Here is a 21,190-nt window from a genome sequence, read left to right on the forward strand (position 1 = left end):
GCATGTGTGGCGATCCACGGAGAGAGAAAAAGGTGCATATGGAGAAGGAGAGATTCCTACAGGTCCAGCACGATGCATGCTCAGATACAGAGGAGTGAGCAAAAAGAGAGAACATGCATGGCAGTGCACAGACATGAAGACATACAGAGAGACAGCCACATCATACACGCATGCAAAACTATTGTTTAGCTTCTGTATATGCACAAGTATACAGAGGCACGTTCATGTATGGCAAAGCACTTATATGAACAGCGACAGGCCTATGCAGATACATACATGTGCAAGTAATTGCTTGGTCTCTGTTACTGGAAAATATATGCAGGTATGTACCGGGGAAAAGGCACATACACAAATAGGGAGGCACATGCATGAACAATGATAAAGAGACCCCTGCACAGAGCAACAGACCCAACTGTGTGTGTAGCTGTCACAGAAAAAGAGCTGTACACATGCATGTATAAAGCAAGGCACAAGTGAATAGCACTACATATACATGTCCAGTAATGGAGAGGAAAACGCACATACTCAGGGAGATGCTGGTACACACATGTGAAGCTATTGCTTTGCTTCTGTCTATGCAGACGTGCATGGGGATGCACACACAGGAATGGGGCAAACGGAAGCACATACATGTTAAGCGATCACCTTATCTTTGTACATGGTCAAAGAGAGTTGCCAATGTGCATGTACAAAAAGACATACAGAAATGGAGACACATACATATGCACACCTGTGTAGCTCTCGCTTTATCTCCCTGCACGCTCAGGGCACAACGCACAATTAAATGTACAAACAGAGGCAAGCACATGTATGAGGTGCACACGCAGGCACAGCTCAAGGAATGCACAGATGCAGCTGTCACTCCCTCTCTGTGCATGTTCAGAGAAAGAAATATACAGAGACAAAGATACACTCATGCAGTGACACTCACACATGCTCAGAGGAACACGTTACCTACGCTATGCACAGGCAGAGGAAGACCTGGACTGGGACATAATCACAGATGTGCACACGTGCATGCACACACTCATGTAATCATGCACACCCATTTCACCCCCACACACATACCCCACCCCGCAAGCAAAGAGGGCTCCATTCCAACCTCTGATTTGTAAATGAAAAGCCACTTGACTAAAGAGGAACGAGGTGCCTCGGCCAGCACTCAAGGGAGAGAGCTCCCACGCTTCTAGCCCAGATCCAAAGCAGGGCATGGAGAGAGCCAGGAAAGAGCAGAATGTGTGTGGGAGGAGTGGGGAGGGTGCAGGTCTCCTCAGGGACTGATGCAGAACCAGCCTAGCAGCCTACCTCTGATGTGAATGCCACTTCAAAAGAAGGGATGTGGGAAGCAAACCGAGCTAGTCCCAAACCCCTGCCTCGTGATGGGGACAATTCTGACCTCCTTGGCTTATTCCCCTGCATCTGTGCCCCTTTAAACGCCAGTCCCTCTCCCCGCATCAGCCCCCCACGGTCTCCTTCCAGCCCTTTCACCCTCACTCAGAACAGCAGGCTCCATTTTCACCTGTCTGAGTGAGGGTGTAGCCAAACCAGGGAGATGGAGCAGGAGGGTGTTGGAAGAGATGGGCTCCCTGCTGTTCAATAGATTGGCTGGGTGGCCTAGGGTTTCTACTAGCTGCCTATAGGAAAGCAATGGCCCCTGTGTCCCCTAGGCTCTGGCAGGCAGAGTAATTCCCTGAGCAGAGCTTGCCAGGAACTAGAGAACCTGAGCTGTAGGGAGCCAAGATCACCAAAACCAGCATATTACTGAACCTCAGAGATTAATGCAGTCAGTATGAGAGTGCAGTTTATAACCACCTCCCATTCACATGCAACCCCTCCCTCCTCACAGCCCTCACACCCACATGCAGACATACTCACATGTATGTGACAGCCACCTACACACACACACACACACACACACACACCACTGCCTGAACACAAGCACATACATATTATACATACATACCCACTCACAAGCATGTACACACAAGTATATCCATTCACAGCCACTCAGACACCTGAGTATACACACACATGCCTACAGAAACATACATAACTACAGGTATACAAATACAAACATACCAATTCACATTAGTGCACACAGCCACATACACACACACGCATTTCTAACTGTATATGCACAAGTATAGTCACACAAACATGTATGTATGTATGTATACAAACCCACTCACCCACATATATTCACAACCACCCATCTGCAAACACATACATATTATGCATCCATGCACATGCTCGCAACCACACACATGTATCTACTCATATCACAATCAACGAATCCACTCTCAGCCATGTACACCTAAGTACATATACACCTGCTCACAATCACCCATAAACATATATAATACAACACATCCCCATATATATTTACATATCTACATGCATTCATATACAAATACATACCATACATACCTCCACATGCATGTCCTTACATGCAAACACAGAGAAAACCATGCACATGCATGAATCATACTCAGGCACAGACTTCCATTAACAGACATACATACACACCTTGCACCCATATACTTGCATACAGACTACACAACCATGCACATACACACCCATTCACAGATACTCCATACTCACATATATCATGCAAGCACACCCACCCACTCACAGACACCCATTAACACATACACATGTACACCCCTCCCCGACATACATCTATGTACACCCCCACACAGACACACCAATCTGGTCTCCAGTAGCAGCTTTTTTTAAGAGTATGGGATTTCAGGCTGCCAGAGCTGCATGGCACATTAGCCCCCATTCATGGAAACCCAGTTAAAGTTCTCCGATTTTCCCCATTCCAATCGGCTGTGTCATGAAAAAAGGAGAAGGTCGTTTCCTTGGGGACAGTGAAAAGCAATGTGACAGGTACAGCTGCCTTCTCAAGCCCTTGGAACAGATTCCAGGGCTTGGAGAGATTGACAGATGGGGCCCTTGCCTGAGTTGCTTAACCTCCCTTCCCCTGCTGTACTGTCTTATTATAAGGGGGCTTTTCCTGCCTCAGGGCTTCTGAAGCACGATCCTCTCTATTAACACTTACCTAGCGCTTCTTGTCCTCCATGCACTTCACCAGACTTGACTGATTAATCCCTGGGAGGGAGGGATTTCTTGCTCCCATTTTACAGATGAGGAAACAGAGGCATAAGTGACTTGCCCAAGGCCACACAGTGAGTCAGTGCCACAGCTGGGCTCAGCACTCCGGAGTTCATGGCACCTGGTCTGGTGCTCAGAACCACATACACACCCCATCTCCGAGTACAAGGTAAAAGCGCCTTACCTGTCTCCACGGGGAACCTCTGACACTAAGAAGTTAGTGTGGCTGCCTTGTAGTATTAAATGTGTGTCAGGCACACAGCTGGGGTGAGGTTTCTGGTTTGCAGAAACTTGGCTGCAAAAGCAGTCTCTCCAGCTAGGTGCTGCTCCTTCCCATGCAGTCCCCTGCCTCCTTCTGGGCTAACACTGCTCCTCTGCCTCCGGCTGCTATTGCTGCTGCTTGCTGCTGCCCAGACTCTTGCAAGTGCTAGGAAACAGCAGACACCCTAAAGAAGCAGAGGGGGAAAAAAATCAAAGCAGCATGGAGGAGAAAAAAAAAATACAGCCCTTCTCCACCAATCGGGTCTCAGTCTGCAAAGCATCAGGTGATGAGCAACCACGTTCCCTGCCTAGCTTCCCCAAGCTGCATCCTCCGCTGTGCAAGGATAGCACTGTAAAATTATAGAGGCTTTTCCCGTGGTGGAGGGTGGGGAATCACAGGATCTGGGGCAGGATCTGGGGCAGGGAGGGGAATGCGGCCTCAGGTTGGGTGCAGAAGTGTGACGTACTGCACGCATGGTACCAAAAATGGGGAGAGACGGGTGGTCACTAAGCAACACTGAATCCTTATCAGAAACTTCAGAATAATGGGCCAGACTCAGCCACTGGTTTGACAGAAGTTGCAGCAGTGATATATCTGAGCAGCTTTAGGCATCATGCTTGCATTTAGACAGCAAGCCCTGATTCTATTCACACCTGGATGCTTACTGGTTAACTGGGAATTGCTAATTTACACACCCTGCTGTGGGGTTGCAACCCCTCATTTGAGAAGCACTATCCTTGTGGGTAGAGTGGGCTAATTGTTGGGATTCCTGGGTTCTGTTCCCAGTTCGGGGAGTGGGTGTTTGATTCAGAGAGTTTAAGGCCTGAAGGGACCATGAGATTATCTAAACTGCCCTCCTGTAGATCACAGTTTCACCATGATGCCAGTATGGAGCTCAATACGTTGTGTCTGACTAAGCCGTCTCTTCCAGAAAGGCAGCCAGGTTTATGCTCAGCCAGAAGTCTCCTAACCATCCTGTCTACTGAGTCAGGGATCCTCCCGGTGCAGGCAGTTTTACCTGCAAGTTTTACTTGCAGAGGAATCGCAGGGAGCGGAGGTGGGCCATGGATGCTGGACTTTCCCAGCCCACATGGTGGAACAGTTTCACTTTCCCAGTGGCATGGATGGAAAAAAAACGGACGGTCAAGTGAAGGGATTTCAGGTTGAATAGAAGTCTCTCCATTCTCTTCCCCGACCCCACAGCTGCCCCATCGTGTTGCAGAACAGCATCCCCTGGGCTGCAGCTGGGACTCGCTCAGTTGCACACTAAGTAGAGGTAACCAAGATGCTGGTAATTACATCATCCATCTATCTGTCAGCACTCCAAGGACAGCCGGGATGCTGCCACAGCTGCCCGGCAGAGCCTTTAATGATGTCTCTCTGTCACTGTCCCCTCTGTTACAGACAGAGCCTGGTGGAACTTGCAACGCTGCCAAAGGATAGTTTACCTGCCTTAGCCTTGGGCTTCCCTCAGCCTTAGGCTCGTTGCCAGGGAAGCAGAATGGGGACAGGGAGTGAGCAGGTGTAAGGGGTACATGTGAATGGTCATCTCAGCGAGCGTTTGTGTGAATCTCCATGTGTGAGTATTTGCATAAGTGTGCATCTGCTTATGAGTGTTTGTTGATTTGGCACCTAGATACCTTGGGCACCACCTCTCTGCTTGTGTTATCCCAATGCAGTTGAGATCAGCTATGACCTAGTCCCTGTGCTCCCTCAGTATGTAAGTCACACCAACTTACAACTCACTTCGATTTAGTGATGTGTAATGGCCGTATATACCCTCTGTGGTTTGGCTCTGTGTGAGTGCGTGTGTGAGTAGGGGCACAGAGGTAGGAAACAGCACAGGCCTGGACCAAGCTGACCCTAAATCTCTCTATTCTGGATGGGTGAAAGTCACCCATTAATTCTTATTAAGTGGGCCTAAAGTGGTTCATGGACCTTGGACTGGCCTGCAGCACAGGGGAGAATTCACTTGAGGAGCAGATGTGGCCCTTCTAAAGGGTTTGTAATTGAGCATTACTAACATCAGCTTGTTCTGGACAAGCAAATCTGAAATTTCCTCTCTGTGTTCTGTTCCCCACCTACAGTGCATAATGAAAACTAAGGTTAATTAGGAAAGGATGGATCTAGAAGTGCATGAGAGATTATCAAACTTCTAGACAACTTACAAACTTTTTGTAAGTGTGGCTTTGTGAAACTTTTGTGAGTTTTGCAAAATGTCTGTGTATCTAACTAGGGATTCTCAACTGATGTAAATCAGCATAGCTCCATTGAACAAGTCCCATGTATACCTTTATTTTTCAAGGGAACTCTTATTGACAATGATGAGCCAAATTCTGATCTCCTTTACACCAGTGTCAACATGGGATCTTTCTATTTATTACTCCAGATTTACACTAGAAAAGTGAAATCAGAATTTGACCCATGCATCTATTTCTAATGAAAAGAAAGCCTGTGCTATGCAGAGAATAGATATTCTTGTTTCAAAGTCATTCTTGAGTGGCTTCTAGCCTCTTACAAAACAAAATTTAACAAAAGAAATAATGTAACAGCCCAAAATTTGTGTTTGGACAGAGCTAATAAGCAGAGTCCTGTTCTAAATCTAGAACCCATGATTTTCAAATAGGATCAAATTTTGGCAAAATGAGTTCTCTCTTCCCTCCAATGAATGGGTTTTACAGGCACATTCAGGGGTGACCGTACAAGCACAATTGCCGTAGAGATGGTGTGGATACTGCAGGAAACAGGACAAAGGGATATGGAGGTGGACGAGGACCGACTGCAGCAGCATCCTCTTCAACTTACTGCTCTTCACCTGAAGTGTTAACATGCTCCATTACTGCAGTTTCATGGCACAATAAATGTAATGAAGGAACCTTTAATTTCTGAGGGGCTGGTTTTAAAAAACACCTTTATCTTGATGCGTGAAAAATGAATTTGATAGCAACAATTTCAGCTGTGGGATTTTCCCTTAGGCTTGGAGAGCCCACTTTCATTGCCTATATACCTCCCCTCCTGCAGAGGTGTTAAATTAAAGCCCAGAAACACTATACATTTTTCAATTTTCATTTAGCACTAGCGAGGAGATACTTGAGGCTTTTTCCTAGCAGGCAGCAGCCACTGACAGGAGCAAAGAACTGTTTTACTTTTTATAGAGCCAGGGCTTGATTTTGAAAAGCAGCTTTGGATTTTTCTCCAGCAAATAATTGCAGGCCTAGTTTTATGGGGTCAAATAATTGGATGTACCATATTTTGACATGTAGCTGCTTGGCTGCCTCCTGAAAACCAGGTGATTAGACATCACAGCACTGTAAAGAGTGTCTGCAAAATTGTGTCTGAGTGTATAGTTCTGTGGGTGCAAAATTGCAGTTGCAAGTATTTCCAACCCCCAAGCATTCAAAAATCAAGAGCCAGTCCCTGAGAAAGTCATGAGAGTGGCCTAAAATTTATGAGATTTAAAAAAATAATGTTTTGTGTTTTGGTTTCTGAGCCTTTGGAATGCATTCAGGACATATTCTCAAGCTTTTCTCTAAAATGAGAGCTAGAAATATACTTTTTTCTTTCAAATTAAAAAAAATCAGTGAAATCTCATGCAATCCATATCCTCCAGGAGCTGGGGCTTTTAAGAAAAACAGTAAGTATTGCAAGAGTTGGCAACACTGATTTGCAAAGAATGAGACAAGGGGCATCAGGTATTTAAACCATGGATGCCACTAGTAAGCTTCTAGCAGCATTTACCTCTTCTCATCCTGGGGAATCTTGCTAGTGACAGTCTACGGTACAATTCTTAGCATGGGCATTTAGATGCCAGTATGATCTAGAGGGTTTGGCAGGGTGATTGCGGCATTAGGGTAGGTAGGTACTAATCGCAGTAGTGGGAGGAAAGTGATTGGGAGTCTGGACTCCTGGGTTCTATGCTTGATTTGTCCACTTATTTCCTTTGTCACCATGGCAAGTCAGTGCCCTGCCTCAGTTTCCCTGCCTGCCCACTAGCAGCAATTATTTCCCCCGTTTAGTGGGCGTCCCTCACAAAGATGGCGCCTCCTTCCGCCTATGTTAGCGGTCGCCCCTCACAAAGATGGCGGCACGCTCTTTTCTCCATTACGAGTGCGAGCCCCTCACAAACATGGCGGTGCGGCTGGCGTCCTTCCACGTTCACTGCCCCTCATAAAGATGGCGGGGGTACGCATGCGGGCTAGAGTTGAAAGGTCAATCGTGGGGTCACTCTTCTTCCTGCTTGCTGCTGCTGCTGTTCGAGGTCGAGATAGGTAACAAGGGTTGGGATCTGAGCCCCCTATGGGGGGGTGTGCGTGTCTGAGCCCCCTATGGGGTGTGTGCGTGTCTGGGGGGGTCTGAGCCCCCTATGGGGGGGGTGCGTGTCTGGGGGGGGGTCTGAGCCCCCTATGGGGGGTGTGCGTGTCTGGGGGGGTCTGAGCCCCCTATGGGGGGTGTGCGTGTCTGGGGGGGTCTGAGCCCCCGCTGGGGGGTGTGCGTGTCTGGGGGGGTCTGAGCCCCCTATGGGGGGTGTGCGTGTCTGGGGGGGGTCTGAGCCCCCTATGGGGGGTGTGCGTGTCTGGGGGGGGTCTGAGCCCCCTATGGGGGGTGTGTGTGTCTGGGGGGGGGTCTGAGCCCCCTATGGGGGGTGTGCGTGTCTGGGGGGGGGTCTGAGCCCCCTATGGGGGGTGTGCGTGTCTGGGGGGGGGTCTGAGCCCCCTATGGGGGGGTGTGTGTCTGGGGGGGGGTCTGAGCCCCCTATGGGGGGTGTGTGTGTCTGGGGGGGGGTCTGAGCCCCCTATGGGGGGTGTGTGTGTCTGGGGGGGGGTCTGAGCCCCCTATGGGGGTGTGTGTGTGTCTGGGGGGGGGTCTGAGCCCCCTATGGGGGGTGCAAGTCTGGACGGGGGAGGAATGAGGGTGATTGAGCTCGCTATGGGGGGTGTGCCTGGAGATGGGAGTAGGTTCAGAGGCTCCTATGGGGTGTGTGAGCCTGACGATGGCCCTAAGGGGGGTGCACGCCTGGAAATGGCAATATGGGGTTGAAGCTTAGTGGGGGGGGGGGTTGCATGCCTGGAGACAGGTGGTGGGGTCTGAGCCCCCTATGGGGGTGCCTGGAGATGGGGGAGCCTTGAAAGGGAGGTGTCTGGGACCCTTGCTGTGGGATGTTGAGCCCCTATAGTGAGGGGCCTAAAGACAGGGGGAGCCCTCCCCCTGTGGCAAGGGAGAGTTCCCTCATAACGTGGATGCTGGCAGGTAACTGAGCCCCTGCCTGTGGGGAGAAGTGAAGGGGGTCAAAGCCCCCGTGTAATGAGGGGGATCTGACCGTGTACAGCAAAGGTTCCAGGTGGGTGTGGGTGTGAGCCCTGAAATAGTGAGGGCTGGGTATGTGGGCCTTCTTTCTGATCCCCTTTTGAGGAACTCATCCCCAGTCTAGCAAAAGGCAGATGAGCTACAGAAAAGATCTCCCAACTCTGCTGTCCTCCTGTGCTCAGTACACCTTCCTTACATGCAGGCTGTGCCCGGCCCCCACCCCCCCCCCCCCCCCCCCCCGCACCCTCCAAAGGTCCCTTCAGTTAATCATGCCTCTGGTATCTCAGGTCTCTTTTGTCCCTTGTGATTTGTTAATTTCTTGTCCTAGCAATTATCCTTATTCCCTTTTCTCCCAATCGCAACAAATTCCTCTTTCTCCTCCTGACTGAGCTGTGTCTGGACAGCAAAGGAGTCGGCATGGCTATAGCACCACCTCCATTCCTTCTGGCTTGGGAAATGGGTTTCCAGGTGTCAGCTCTTTGGGTTGCTGGAAATTTCAGCTGTGTTGTTCCCTGTGATGTTTCTCTTCCCCAGGCAACTGGAAAGGATGTCGGAGGGGAGTTCAGGCAACGACGCTGGAAACCCAGGCAGCCTCCGGCCTGGACTCACTGGGGCACGGGGGCTGATAGGGAGGAGACCTGCCACCCCCATTACCCCTGGGCGCCTCCCCTCCATCCGTTCCCGAGACCTTACCCTTGGAGGAGTAAAAAAGGCAAGTGTCCCCAATTGCACAGAGAAGACTGCCCTCCTGACTTTCTTTAACCAAATAAGTGGCCCATAAAATAAATTTGATCTCATTTTATAGAACCTGATCCTGCACCCACCAGGGTCAGTACCACTGACTTTACCATGTGCCGGATCTCGCCTGTAGTATCCATGACCTGATGCTGTACAGTGATCAAGAACACATAGTCACTGCCACAAAGAGTCTGTACACTCAGCAGATGTGCTTAGTGCTCTTACAGTGACACTTCTTTGAGGAATGCTGCTAATTGTTCTTGGCTCCTTTTTGGAGTCTAACAAAAGGTGCCTCCTCCTGACATTAAAAAGCTTAGAGACCTGATTTTTATTACAATAATTCCAGTGTCAACTTGTTTTTTGTATCTTTCTGCCTGTCTCGGATGGAGGAAGGGGCATAAGCTAAACACTAACTGCTTGGGTTAAGAAGAAAGTTGTCCATTTTGGGGTGGCTTACACCTTCCTGTGCAATATCTGATAAGGAGGAGACAGGATACCACACTAGATAGACCACTGGTGTGGTCAGATATGGCAGTTCCTATGTAGTATAGTTGTTGGATCAGGTGCCTCTGCAATCAGAACTCCTTGTTCTGTTCCCTTCTCTGACACTAACTCCTTCTGAGGCTTTGATCAAGTCACTCTTTCTATTTCCTTTCCTCATCTGGAAAGTGGGGGAATACGTATCTACTTGCCTTATAGAGCAGGATGTGATGGTTAATCAATGAATGTCTGGAGAGCAGTTGGAAAATAAGCCTTAGATAAACAGCATTATTCTGTTTTGAACTGGCAGCCTGAGCAGGACCTTGCCAATCTCTGCATGTTTCCATGTTCTCTGTAGCCTCTTCTTTCAAAGGCTGCCCTCTAACCCATTCCTGATGCCATGTGAGCAATTTGTGTAACTGGGGCTGGCACCTTCTGTAGAGGTAACTGGGCAGGGAGTTGTACGGGACACAAATGCACTGTCTGAGTCTGTAATGCAGCCAGACTGGTTCTGTGCCAGGCTTCCTCACTCCTGTTTTTTAAGCATCTTTCATCCATAAACACGGAAATAGTCAGAGCCTAGACAGACATTCGGGTGCTTGTGCATAAGATGGCTCATAAACAGCACCTCCAGTGGGGAGAAACTATTGGACCATGATAAAACAAGAGACTGATGTAAAGTACCTCCAGACAGCAAGATTTACATCAAGGGTCAGGGCCAGGGCCTGGCTCCCTTCAGCTCCTACTGAAATCAGTGGGAGCTGAGGGCTCTCAGGATCTAGCACTGTGTTACAGAGCTCAGCAGCAAATGATGGGGTCATCAAATAGCTTCCCATTTGTTTTCTGTGGCTTATATTTGTCACATTCTGAACAAGTGACGTAATCATTTTTTTGTTTTTGTTTTTTGTAGAAAACTTTCACCCCCAACATAATTAGCAGGAAGATCAAAGAAGAGTAAGTGGCCACCTTATATTGTCTCAGTGGAGTGGGATGTGATTATCTAAAACCAAAATTAATGTGTACTGGTTGCTATGCACTATTAAACAGCCTCCACGTTCCACCCCAAAGGTGGCTGCTTTGCAGTGATTGCTATAGACAGTTTGTAAAATATCCTCGCATCTTCTGAGTGTATGTAACTACACTATAAGATGTGAGGGTGGATTATTTCAAGTGTGTTAGGATTTAGCAGGAGCGTTTTAAGCTTGCAATAAGCAATACCCCATCAAACCTTTTTCTCCAGGCCAAAAGAGGATATCTCCATCAAGAAAGAGAAGAAAGATAGAGATCGGGATCGGCAACGAGATGGCCATGGGCGAGGCAGAGGGAGGCCGGAGGTCATTCAGTCCCACTCCATCTTTGAGCAAGGCCCAGCAGAAATGATGAAGAAGAAGGGTACTGTTAGCAGGAATGTGGACAGCACTTACAGCTGTGGGGGCAGGAGGGTGTCACAGAAGCCACTTTTCCCAGGGTCTCCCTTCTGCTTTGCTTTTTCTCCTTGGAGATGACTTACAACGAAGGCCAGTGATAGGAAGAGATGCTGCATTTTGGTGGCAACTTTAGTGATCCCTGTGTCCGGCTTGCATGTATCTTTGTGCCAGAATTGTTAAAGCACTTTGAAATGAAAGGTGCTGTCCATGGGTTGATTGTTTTTGTTAACGTTGGTACTGCCTTTATGCAAAGGTTTGAAATAAAATGACCTGGGGTTTGGAAGGGTTCAGTGATCCATGTTGGGGTAAGAAAGCTCTTCACCACAAGGTTACCAGTTTCAGTTCAGCCCATTAAAGTCACCACTGTTCAATTCATTGTGTGGTGGGTCTCAGTGCTCTTCCTAGTGGGCAAATGTCCTGGTGGCTTGTGTAACATGCACTTGGGGAAGTCAAGACTGGAGAGTCTCTTTCCTGGCTGGAGAATGAGGCCTTGTCTTCACAGCAACGTGAGTTCAAGCTGTAACTCAAGTGTTGCCCCAACCCAGCTCCCGTTTGCGTGCACACACCTAGCTCGAGTTAAGTGGTGCTTTAAAGTCAAGCTCACTGAGCTGTTGCGGAGTTGTTGTTGTGGGTTGATGCTCAAGTCTGCTAATGCTCAAGCTACTAATGCAGTGGGAATGCAGCAGCCTAAGTTATAACAACTCATCAGCTGCTGATCCGTTCACTCCGTGTAACTTGATATTGTTTTTGCACTGTGACTGTGCTCACTCGATCTCAGCTAACTTATGTAGTAACTTGAGATAACTTGCAGTGAAGACTAGCCCTGAACTACCCTCTCTCCCCAGAGGTGCAGTTCCTCTAGGCCAGAGTGGAGGCATGTTGGCAGGCTAGTGTTGGGAGAAGCTTGCACTGCTTGTGCTGTTCTGTTCTAGAGTGGAACAAGGGGATCCCGGGCTGCAGGGCTCTGAATCTAGAACCACTTAATTCACACCAAGAAAAGAGGGATTGAAGTACAGTGCTTGGCAAAGGGATTATCCCTGTTCCAAACCTTCACTCCTGTGTTCTCCTTCTCTTTCACACAGGCACCTGGGATAAGACTGTGGACATGTCAGACTTTGGACCTTCCCACATCATCAACATAAAGAAAGAGAAGAGGGAGACGGACGAGGAGACCAAGCAGATCCTGCGTATGCTGGAAAAGGATGATGTAAGCAAGGCTGGGAAGAGGGGGCGGTACCATCTGGGACGCAGGGCTATAATTCTCCAACCTTCTGGAACAGAAGTGCCTACTCCAGGATTGTTCCATTGGAGGGGGTCGGGGAAGTTGAGGAGGGAGTTTAGGGCTTCTAGTTCCCTGATGTTTGTTAGTCTGAGAGTCCCCAATTCTACCCCTGCCAGCAAGACACCTAGGGCCTAGTGGTTGTTTCCCCAGGTCGGGACATCCCTGCTGCTCCCCAAGAGTCAGTTTCTGCACCCAGCAGTGGAAGTTTCAGGCTCACCACAGGTTACTCTCCTGACTTCACTGCCTCATGGAGAGGAGAGAATACTCACGTTGCCTGATCCTGCAGCAGTCACGGACAGCTCCCATTGACTTCTGTGGGATTGGCTTGTACACAGATCAGACCAAGCGCTCTTACAGGTGGCGCGGGGTCATAGGATTACAGTATCCGGGTGTGGTTGGTGTGCAGGACTGGAAGGCAGGATTCCCGGGTTGGGTCCTTAGCTCTGCTGTCAACTTGCTATGTCAGTCACAACTCGCTTCCCCTCTGTACCTCAGTTTCCCCTTCTGTAAAATGGGGGGCGGTGGTGCCTATCTGCATAGGGGTTATGAAGTATTTGTCAGAGTATTTGTCTTCTCTGTGTCCAGTGTCCCTGATAAGTCCTGGCTGGCAGCTCTCCCCTCTATCGCACTGAGGGATATTCTACCTTCTGACTCTTTTCCCTCTCCCTCTTTCCTCCTTCAGTTCCTTGATGACCCACGCTTGAGGAATGACATCCGGAACAAGCCAGTTCAGCTGCCCCTGGCCCACTCAGGCTGGCTGTTCAAGGAGGAGGGCGAAGACCAGGAAGATGTGAAGCCTTTGGCCACCAGCACCAAGGAAGAGATGATGGAAGTGGATTTGCCTTCAGTGAAAGGTACCAGATCCAAGCCTATCATGGTTAGACTCTGTGCTGGGATCCCTATGGGGATACACCCTGTGGGCTAAACTCACCAGCCCTAGCTACAGCCTCGTAGCTTGAATGCTTGGGGTAGCGGAACATGGAGCTGATTTGTGCCACTGTACTCACAAAATCCAAGCATTCAGCTAAGCATACTGGCTGTTGACTGAAAGGTATCCCTGGGAGACCTCCCTAGCAGGTCTCATACATTTGGTCTGGCCCTTCTACTTCCAGCCTCCCTGCCCCAGTGAATATCAGGGGTTCGCTGATCAGAAGAGGAGCAAGGTACAGAGGTTGCAGGGGGTGGAGAGAAACTACATGGGGATGTGACCTCTTAGTATGTTGGACCATTCACAGCAGCACAAGAGGTACAGTGCTGTACAAGTCTGTTTGCTCTGACTGAGGATGGTTCTTCTCTCCAGCTCTTGAGAAGGGGATGAGAAACCACCCAGAACCAAGGGTTTATTCAAGAGGCTCAGTTTGTAGCCCAGACGTTAACTACGTGTGATGTTTCCCGTCATCCTCATCACTAAGGGTCAGGTCCTGCATGGTGCTGAGAGCCTCAATTCCCACTGACTCCCAATGGGACTTAACACCTTACAGGATTGGGCCTGACAGGTGAAATAAATGCACCAGAGGTCAGCGTTCTTCCTGTGCCCCTGGTTATTCTGCTGCAAGATTCACTGCAGGTGGCTAGAGCCTCTTTCCCTCCCACCCACAGGGTGTGTGAAGCGGACGCTCCCAGAGCATGGGAAGGAGGCTGTTGTCTAACAGGGCGCTCGTGGTGGAGTACAGGTAGCCTGTGACCTTGTCTCCACCCCAGTGAGCTCTGCGATTTTGTCTCTGCTCTTAGTGAAAGAGGAGCCCCGCGATGAGGAGGACTCAGAGGAGCCACCGGCAGTTGCCAAGCCATCTCAGACAAAGGCACCTCCCAGCTACCCACAAGACATCTCCGTGGCAGAGTTGCTGCAGAGTCTGAGCCTGACCAAGGAGGAGGAGCTGGTCTTCCTGCAGCTGCCGGATACACTCCCTGGACAGCCGCCCACGCAGGACACCAAACCCATCAAAACAGAGGTGCAGAATGAGGAGGGACAGATGGTGATGGTGAAGCAGGAGAAGAACCAGGTACACGGTCAAGCGGGACCCTCACTGAACTCTCCCTGGTGTGGGAATGAGTAGCAGGGGGCTGGCTTGCAGTGCATCACCCCTGTTTAGTTGGGAGCTGTATGCATATATTGTAGCTAAGCGCTAGGGAAGCATGTGGGCTCGGGATGCCCATCAGCAGAAGTTGTAGGTAAAACTTAGCTAAGAGCTGAGCCCTGTCAGACAGAGGTCCCCCCTGGGGCACTGGTGTGCATGTGCATGGCAGAAGGAGCAATGCAACAAGGGACAGTCAGTCTGTGTTGGCATTTCTGGGAATTTTGCTGTATCCAGTGGTGAGAGACCTGGGGTGGGAAGGGCCACACAGGCAACTTTAACAATGCTCCCCAATCCCTTCACTGGGTTCTTCACACACTCCCGGAAAGCACCTAGGATTTCATTGGTGCAGTTTCTGTAAGCAGCTCAGTCTGCGTCTTGGCTCATGGCAATTCCCATTTCCACTATGCAAGTTTCCCAAACCCGTTGGCCTTTGACATCCTACCAGCTTGAGCCAGGTGACAGATATGCTTGCAACCTCGGCACGTAAGGAAGGCTGTGGTTTTGAAGGAGACTGCATTGTTTCGGCACTGATGGAACTTGCATTAAATTTTGAAAGAGGCAATTAACGTCTCTCCAATGATACAGCACACCTGAGCCTCATTGCATGGAGGTGCAGACATATCTTACAGATTCTCTTACTCCTCTTTGGAGAGACTCCTTCAAGGAAAGGCATGAGCATCCCAACTCTTGACTGGAGAAGAGCACTGGGGTGACCAGGGTAAAGGAGCTGCACCACTCTAACCCTGAATGTTTCTCTCCACAGGAGGCCAAGCAGGCTGAGAACATCTGCACCCTGGGGGACCTGCCAGAAGGGCAGGTGGGGAAGCTGCTGATCCGCAAATCAGGAAAGGTGCAGCTGGTTCTGGGCAAAGTGACTCTGGACGTGACCATGGGGACCCCCTGCTCCTTTTTGCAGGTACAGCTCGCTCAGCGGCCAGCATGCATGGGAAATGGCTCGTCCTTGCATCTATGGTGAATTTAGTGCTGGTGATAGATGATAGGCTGGGAGCCTGGGGAATGCTTCCTCCATCCCCAAACACTTGCTTGCTGCCCCATTGCCTGTGTGTTTCAGTCCTGACTTGCCCTTGAGGGACCCCCCTCTATGCTTGAGAGGAGCATTCTCTATCCAGGGTCTGTTCAGTCCTTGGCCTCTCAATTGAGATGGCTAGTGAGAGCCAGTTGTTAGACATAATGAGTCTCAAAACACAGTACATCTCCGTGGTATATAAACACCATCTTATGGACCCCGAGCTGCTAGGAATTGGGCTGAGGCTCCAAAACCTCATTTCATGAGAGGCCCATCCAGCAGCTGTCAGGTAGCAGTGACTTTATCTACTCTCCAACTGGGCCTGACTTGAACCAGCACCTCAGAGGTGCAAGGTTCTGTATCTAAATCTCACTTCCCTGAGCCATCCACTTGATGTGCCCTTTGAGGACTGAGAAGAGCTGCTGCTATCTTATTTAGGGTCAGGAAGAGGCCCCAAAATATGAAGGCTTATAGCAGGGGCCGGCAACCTTTCAGAAGTGGTGTGCCGAGTCTTCATTTATTCATTCTAATTTAAGGTTTCGCATGCCAATAATACATTTTAACACTTTTAGAAGGTCTCTTTCTATAAGTCTATAATCTATAACTAAACTATTGTTGTATGTAAAGTAAATAAGGTTTTTAAAAATGTATAAGAAGCTTCATTTAAAATTAAATTAAAATGCAAAGGCCCCAGACTGGTGGCCAGGACCAGGGCAGTGAGAGTGCCACTGAAAATCAGCTCGCGTGCTGCAGGTTGCCTACCCCTGGCTTATAGCATCCACACCTCAACACTGGAAGTGGGGAGATTATTTTGGAGACCGTGGATGAGAGAGAGAGAACCCCAGCTCTTGCTTTGGGAGGACTCGGGGAGCCTATATTTTAGCAATGATTTGGCCTACCCTAGTCATCTACTGGCTGTGTCTGTAACCAGCACACGGGGGATCCTGGTGCCCAGGCAGCTGGAAGATGAGTTTCTGGGGTCGGCTCTCCCTACTGGGAAGTAATTGCTTCCCCTCCAGAGTTCAGATGCATACAACAGAGCATTAGAAATCAATGCTTGACAGGAGCATAACTCACTCATGGAATGAATCAGGGCCAGGGAGTTAAGCTACAGCATAGCACTCTTGAGTGATCATGAAGATCAGGGCCAGCTTTAGGAAGTGCGGAGCCCAATTCAAATAGTTTCGATGGGGCCCCAGCAGGGATGACTCACCCGGCGGCGCTCCGGGTCAGCGCTCCAGGTCTTCCGCGGCACTGAAGGACCCGCGGCCAAAGACCCAGAGCGCCGCCGGGTGAGTAAAAATTAAAAAGGCGCCTAAATTAGGCGCTCTTCTTTAGGGTGCGGGGCCCGACTCGGGGGAATCAGGGGAATTGGCCTAAAGCCGGCCCTGAGGAAGATTGCATCTCCCTGGCTTGGGGAAACTTTCTCTTTATACTCATGGGCAGGTAATCTCTAAACAGAGAGTGGATCTGGCTGTTTTTAATGGTTTTTCCTATGTTGTTGAAAGGAGCTGGTATCTGTGGGCATTGGAGACAGCAGGACTGGAGAGATGATCATCCTGGGACACGTGAAGCACAAGCTGGTGTGTTCCCCAGACTTTGAGTCCCTGCTGGAGCACAGGCATCGATAAGAGAAAGGAAAGAAGGGGCGGAGTTCTCTGTGGGATTCTCCTCTCCTTGGTGGAGGTTCAGCCCAGAGGTGGGCTGCTCCTCTTGTCTTCCTGGGATGTCCATCCCAGTTCAGGTTCTGTTCTGGCTACGGGAAGCAGGTGCATGTCAGAGGAGAGTTTCCCACTGGGGCCGTGCAATGCCCTCTGTGCCACTACGCTGCCCAGGGGCATCTTGCTCTTAGAAGCCTCCCATCCATGTTCTTTGCTGACTGTGCCCAGAGCGAGGGGAGTTGGGAGGGCTCCTCCCCTCCAGCTGTAGCTATAAACAAGAATTACAGGGGACAAATGCACTCCTGTCCCCATCGGCACAAGTATGTGTATGTTCCCACCCTGTGTATATAGAAAAGCTACAGTGACTCTAGCCTCTGCCTGTGGACCTAGCTCTGGACTTGAGACAACTGGGGTTCGGGGTTCAAGCACAGGTGGGGTGTGCTTTTGGTACCAGTGAGGGAGATTTCCTTCCCCACTCCTGACTGTATATGAACCTGCAGCATCTTACCATGTTCACCTGCCTTGCACTGGCAGAGTCCCTGCATCCAGCCGCCACCATTGGGCTGAAGGAGGACTGGTCCAGGAGGCATGACAAAGCAACTCAAGCTGCTTCCTTCTGCTCCCTGTGGTTGAATGAGCTGCCTCTTTCACCCTCCCAAGCCCTGCTGGGAAAAGCCCAGAAGCCAAGCCCAGGGCCCCATCCTGGAGACTGTTAAACTTTTGCCAGTGGTTTCCCTTTGGCCAGAGATATAAAGTGAGCTGTTCCTATGGGGTCTCTGATCTGCCTGTCAATACCCAGGCTGAAATTCTGCCTCCTTAGCTGTAGCAGCCTGTATGTGTCTATAGGATGTTCACACTGCAGTTAGACACCCTTGGCTGGCCCATGCCAGCTGACTCAGGCTCTGTCTAAAGGGTTGTTTAAGTGCAGTGTAGCCTTGCGGGCTTGGGCTGAGCCTGGGCCCTGGGACCCTCCCATTCTCAGGGTCCCAGAGCCCAGGCTCTAGCTCAGGCCCACAAGTCTACACTGCACTTAAATAGCCCTGCAGCCTGAGTCAGCAGGCACAGGCCAGCCACAGGTTTTTATTTGCAGTGTAGATACCCTAAGGCCGTACTGCTCTTTAGAAGGGGTATGCAGTCATTCAAGGGCTTGCTTTCACATCACCCGGTGACTGCCCAGAGAGAGACACTGCCTCTCATCCTTGCGTAAGTATTCCTTTAAAAGGCTAGGCCCTGTGCCCAATAAATGTGTGATATGGCTTTGTGGGTGAATTTCCCTCATCTGTGAAGCTGCGAGACCTCTTTGCCAATGTCCAGATAGCACTTTGAACTCCTAAAGTGCTGTCCAAGTGCGAAGTGTGTGTTGTTTAAATTTTCCAGCCTGCACCGCTTGAAAGCCATGGAATAAGGTGCCAATAACTTTATCAGCTGCCAGTCTTGCTTTTGGGAGTTTAATATATTAAAATGTAGCCTTGGTCCAAAATGCATTCAGCACCCTTCAAGCTCCCCCACCTGGCTGTTGATGTAACAAGTTCCCAGTGCATTCATTGTATTATTGAGGCTGTAGAGAAACAGGATGGCCAACACCACCTGTTTAATGACCGCTTAGGTTCTGGAGTACTCCACAGAAACCAGCTAATTCCACCTCTTCTGCTGAGTCTTCAGACACCCCTAACTCCTCCCCAGGTTTATGTGAGCGGCTAAAGATAGCTGTCTACCTCCCACAACTGCTTGTGCCAATGAAGTGGTTTCCCACTGGGGTAGTTGCTCTTGGAAGACCCAGCAGCTTGTCTGTGTGGTCTCTGTGTGGTGGAGCCAATGGAAAGAGCTGCACTTGCTGCAGTGTGGTGTCAAGGCTGCTAGATTATACCGGGAGCATTGCATGGGTTGCGTGTGGAAATCAAAGTGGAATAAAACTGCTTCCGTGTGCACACGTGGTATAGGTGTGTGGGCTACAGCTTATTCCTAGGAGGCTATCGTGCGTTCTCTCTGTACTTAGTATCTTGTGTGCTCTCCTCTCTCCCTGAAACTCACTATCCCTTCCACCCAGCATTTGGGAATCTGCTCTTCCTTGCTGCAGTTTTTCCAAATCTTGTCATCCTAGAGGCCACCTTTTCCCATCCGTCTTCCCTCTAGCTCCCTGCAATGTTGCAGTTATCTTTCCTCAGTAGTATCTTATATGCACTTTTTACCCAGCCCTCTATCTGACAGGTTGGATGTACTGTCACAAGCCAGGTCAATAGAATCTGGGCGTTTTTTGTGGGGTTCATCTTTTCTCCTCCACCAAACTTATTGCTTGAGATGGGCTTGGTATCCTAGTCTGCTCAGTCCCTAACTCTTGTTTAACATGCACTATATACCACTACTACTGTAGGAGGCAAGGAGAGTCATTCAGTAAATATTCACTATCTGGTTAAAACAAACAGCCGCTCCTGGTGCTACCACAGTTTTAATAGAAACTTGTGATATCTCAAAGCTTTATCTGATGGGAACATAAAACATCCTGCTCTCTGCAATTCAGAAGGCAGTAGCAAAGTCTTACTCATCCAGATAATCAGCTTTATTGGCCTGAAAACTAGGTCTGCATGCTATGAGAGGTGAGGGTATTAGAGGTATTGCTAAGGCCATTGGACATGTTTCTGCTGGGATGATTGACGGTGTAATGGTCAACCTCTGAGTTGGACTCTATGGTTTAATGTTCCCTTGACTCAAAGGAGGGTAAAATAAGGTGGAAAGTGCCCATCTTTGTAAGTCCAACTTCTAACAGTTTGCCTGTCTTCAGATGCAAGCCCCCAGCACATTCATGGCATTGATGCACTACAGCAGTGTTTCTCATTCTTTTTGATACCCGGGACTGGCTTGCTGCCTTCCTAAACTGTGTCAGGGAGTTCTCAGGGACTGGCACCGGTCCAGGACTGGTAGTTGAGAAATACTGCTCTCCACAACTACAATGGCCAGGAATGTCTTTATTATTAGGAAAGCCTAGTGGTTGGGATCTCTATAGAAAGGCTTTTAATTCTCAGAATTTAAGTATTGTCTGTGCTGACAGTCGTACTGTTGCAACTCGTATCTCTTACATGGCAAAACATCAGAATCTAGGGCCTAGGCCCACTAGCTATTGAATTATCCCCTACAATGAGGATACTGGAGGAGTGTGCCTTTCTGACAGCCGAAGCTGCAAGCAATTCCTGTTGTTGTTGGAGGGTTGTTCAGGCTCTCAGAAGATCCTTAGTGTGCTGTATGTGCTCCCTCCCCTTGCATAGTAGGTCGGTTTGGCAAAATGCACCTGTAGAGCTGCCCTGTAGATCAAATCATTCTATTGGGACTTAACTACCATAGGATGCTACCACGTCTAGCCTTGGAGCCCAGAAGGAATGCAGTTAATCAACAGGGTGCTCTAAGGGCTGCTCCGTACCTGAGGTGGATGTCCTACAGATAGAGGAGTAAAGAGGAACTCATGGCCAGGGGAAGGAGGTCACTCAGGATTTGTCTTTATTGGTGCATTGAGTTCTTAATGTAACGCACCATCTTGAAAGCCTTCAGGTTCAGCGTTCCTCCCTGGATCCCGTTCTGGCCCACCAGGATGAGGCACACTGGGTTGGCCAGGGCGACGGTAATGGCATTGGTGCAGGTGTCACTGTTCTCTTGCTGTTTGGTCCGGAGGTCCATGGTATAATTGTGGGTGTCTGTGTAGAGATTGTCCCGGATCACCAGACACTTGACCCCACCCAGTGTGGCTCCCTTGGTGAGAAGGGTGTCTCTATTCCTGTCCAAGAGTGCTTGGATCTCCAGCTGAGTCATGTTTGCCAGAACCCCA

The 21,190-nt window shown here is 49.6% G+C and overlaps 2 protein-coding genes across 10 annotated transcripts in view; one reads left to right on the top strand and one right to left on the bottom strand.

Annotated features, from left to right (window-relative positions):
- The window catches only part of LOC123365196 (phytanoyl-CoA 2-hydroxylase interacting protein), a 50,475-nt gene that overhangs the window by 17,329 nt on the left and 11,956 nt on the right, over positions 1-21,190 (bottom strand). For all 6 annotated transcript variants that reach the window (XM_045007887.1, XM_045007888.1, XM_045007889.1 and 3 more), the window contains one exon: positions 3,302-3,563. The gene's annotated coding sequence lies outside the window, so the exon portion shown is untranslated. The remainder of the gene's footprint in view (positions 1-3,301; positions 3,564-21,190) is intronic.
- On the top strand, positions 4,797-19,313 carry POLR3D (RNA polymerase III subunit D). 4 transcript variants are annotated; one of them, XM_045007880.1, is made up of 9 exons: positions 4,797-4,958; positions 9,218-9,395; positions 10,812-10,855; positions 11,142-11,293; positions 12,411-12,535; positions 13,293-13,464; positions 14,342-14,613; positions 15,452-15,604; positions 17,224-19,313. In XM_045007880.1, the coding sequence occupies exons 1-9, from the start codon at positions 4,921-4,923 to the stop codon at positions 17,344-17,346; spliced, it is 1,257 nt and encodes a 418-aa protein (XP_044863815.1). In that variant the 5' UTR covers positions 4,797-4,920; the 3' UTR covers positions 17,347-19,313. The 4 variants fall into 4 exon arrangements, with proteins under 4 accessions (XP_044863815.1, XP_044863818.1, XP_044863816.1 ...); XM_045007883.1 differs by lacking the exon at positions 4,797-4,958 and adding an exon at positions 6,993-7,013; XM_045007881.1 differs by lacking the exon at positions 4,797-4,958 and adding an exon at positions 7,587-7,647.

The sequence above is a fragment of the Mauremys mutica genome, chromosome 2 (assembly GCF_020497125.1).
Source record: "Mauremys mutica isolate MM-2020 ecotype Southern chromosome 2, ASM2049712v1, whole genome shotgun sequence".
NCBI lineage: Eukaryota > Metazoa > Chordata > Testudines > Geoemydidae > Mauremys > Mauremys mutica.

Excerpts from the sequence above, each read along its gene's own strand:
- POLR3D (XM_045007880.1), top strand. The coding sequence starts at position 4,921 with ATGGTCATCTCAGCGAGCGTTTGTGTGAATCTCCATGT. Across the intron at positions 11,294-12,410 it reads AGAAATGATGAAGAAGAAGG|GCACCTGGGATAAGACTGTG; the intron begins GTACTGTTAGCA and ends TCTTTCACACAG. Across the intron at positions 15,605-17,223 it reads CCCCCTGCTCCTTTTTGCAG|GAGCTGGTATCTGTGGGCAT; the intron begins GTACAGCTCGCT and ends TGTTGTTGAAAG.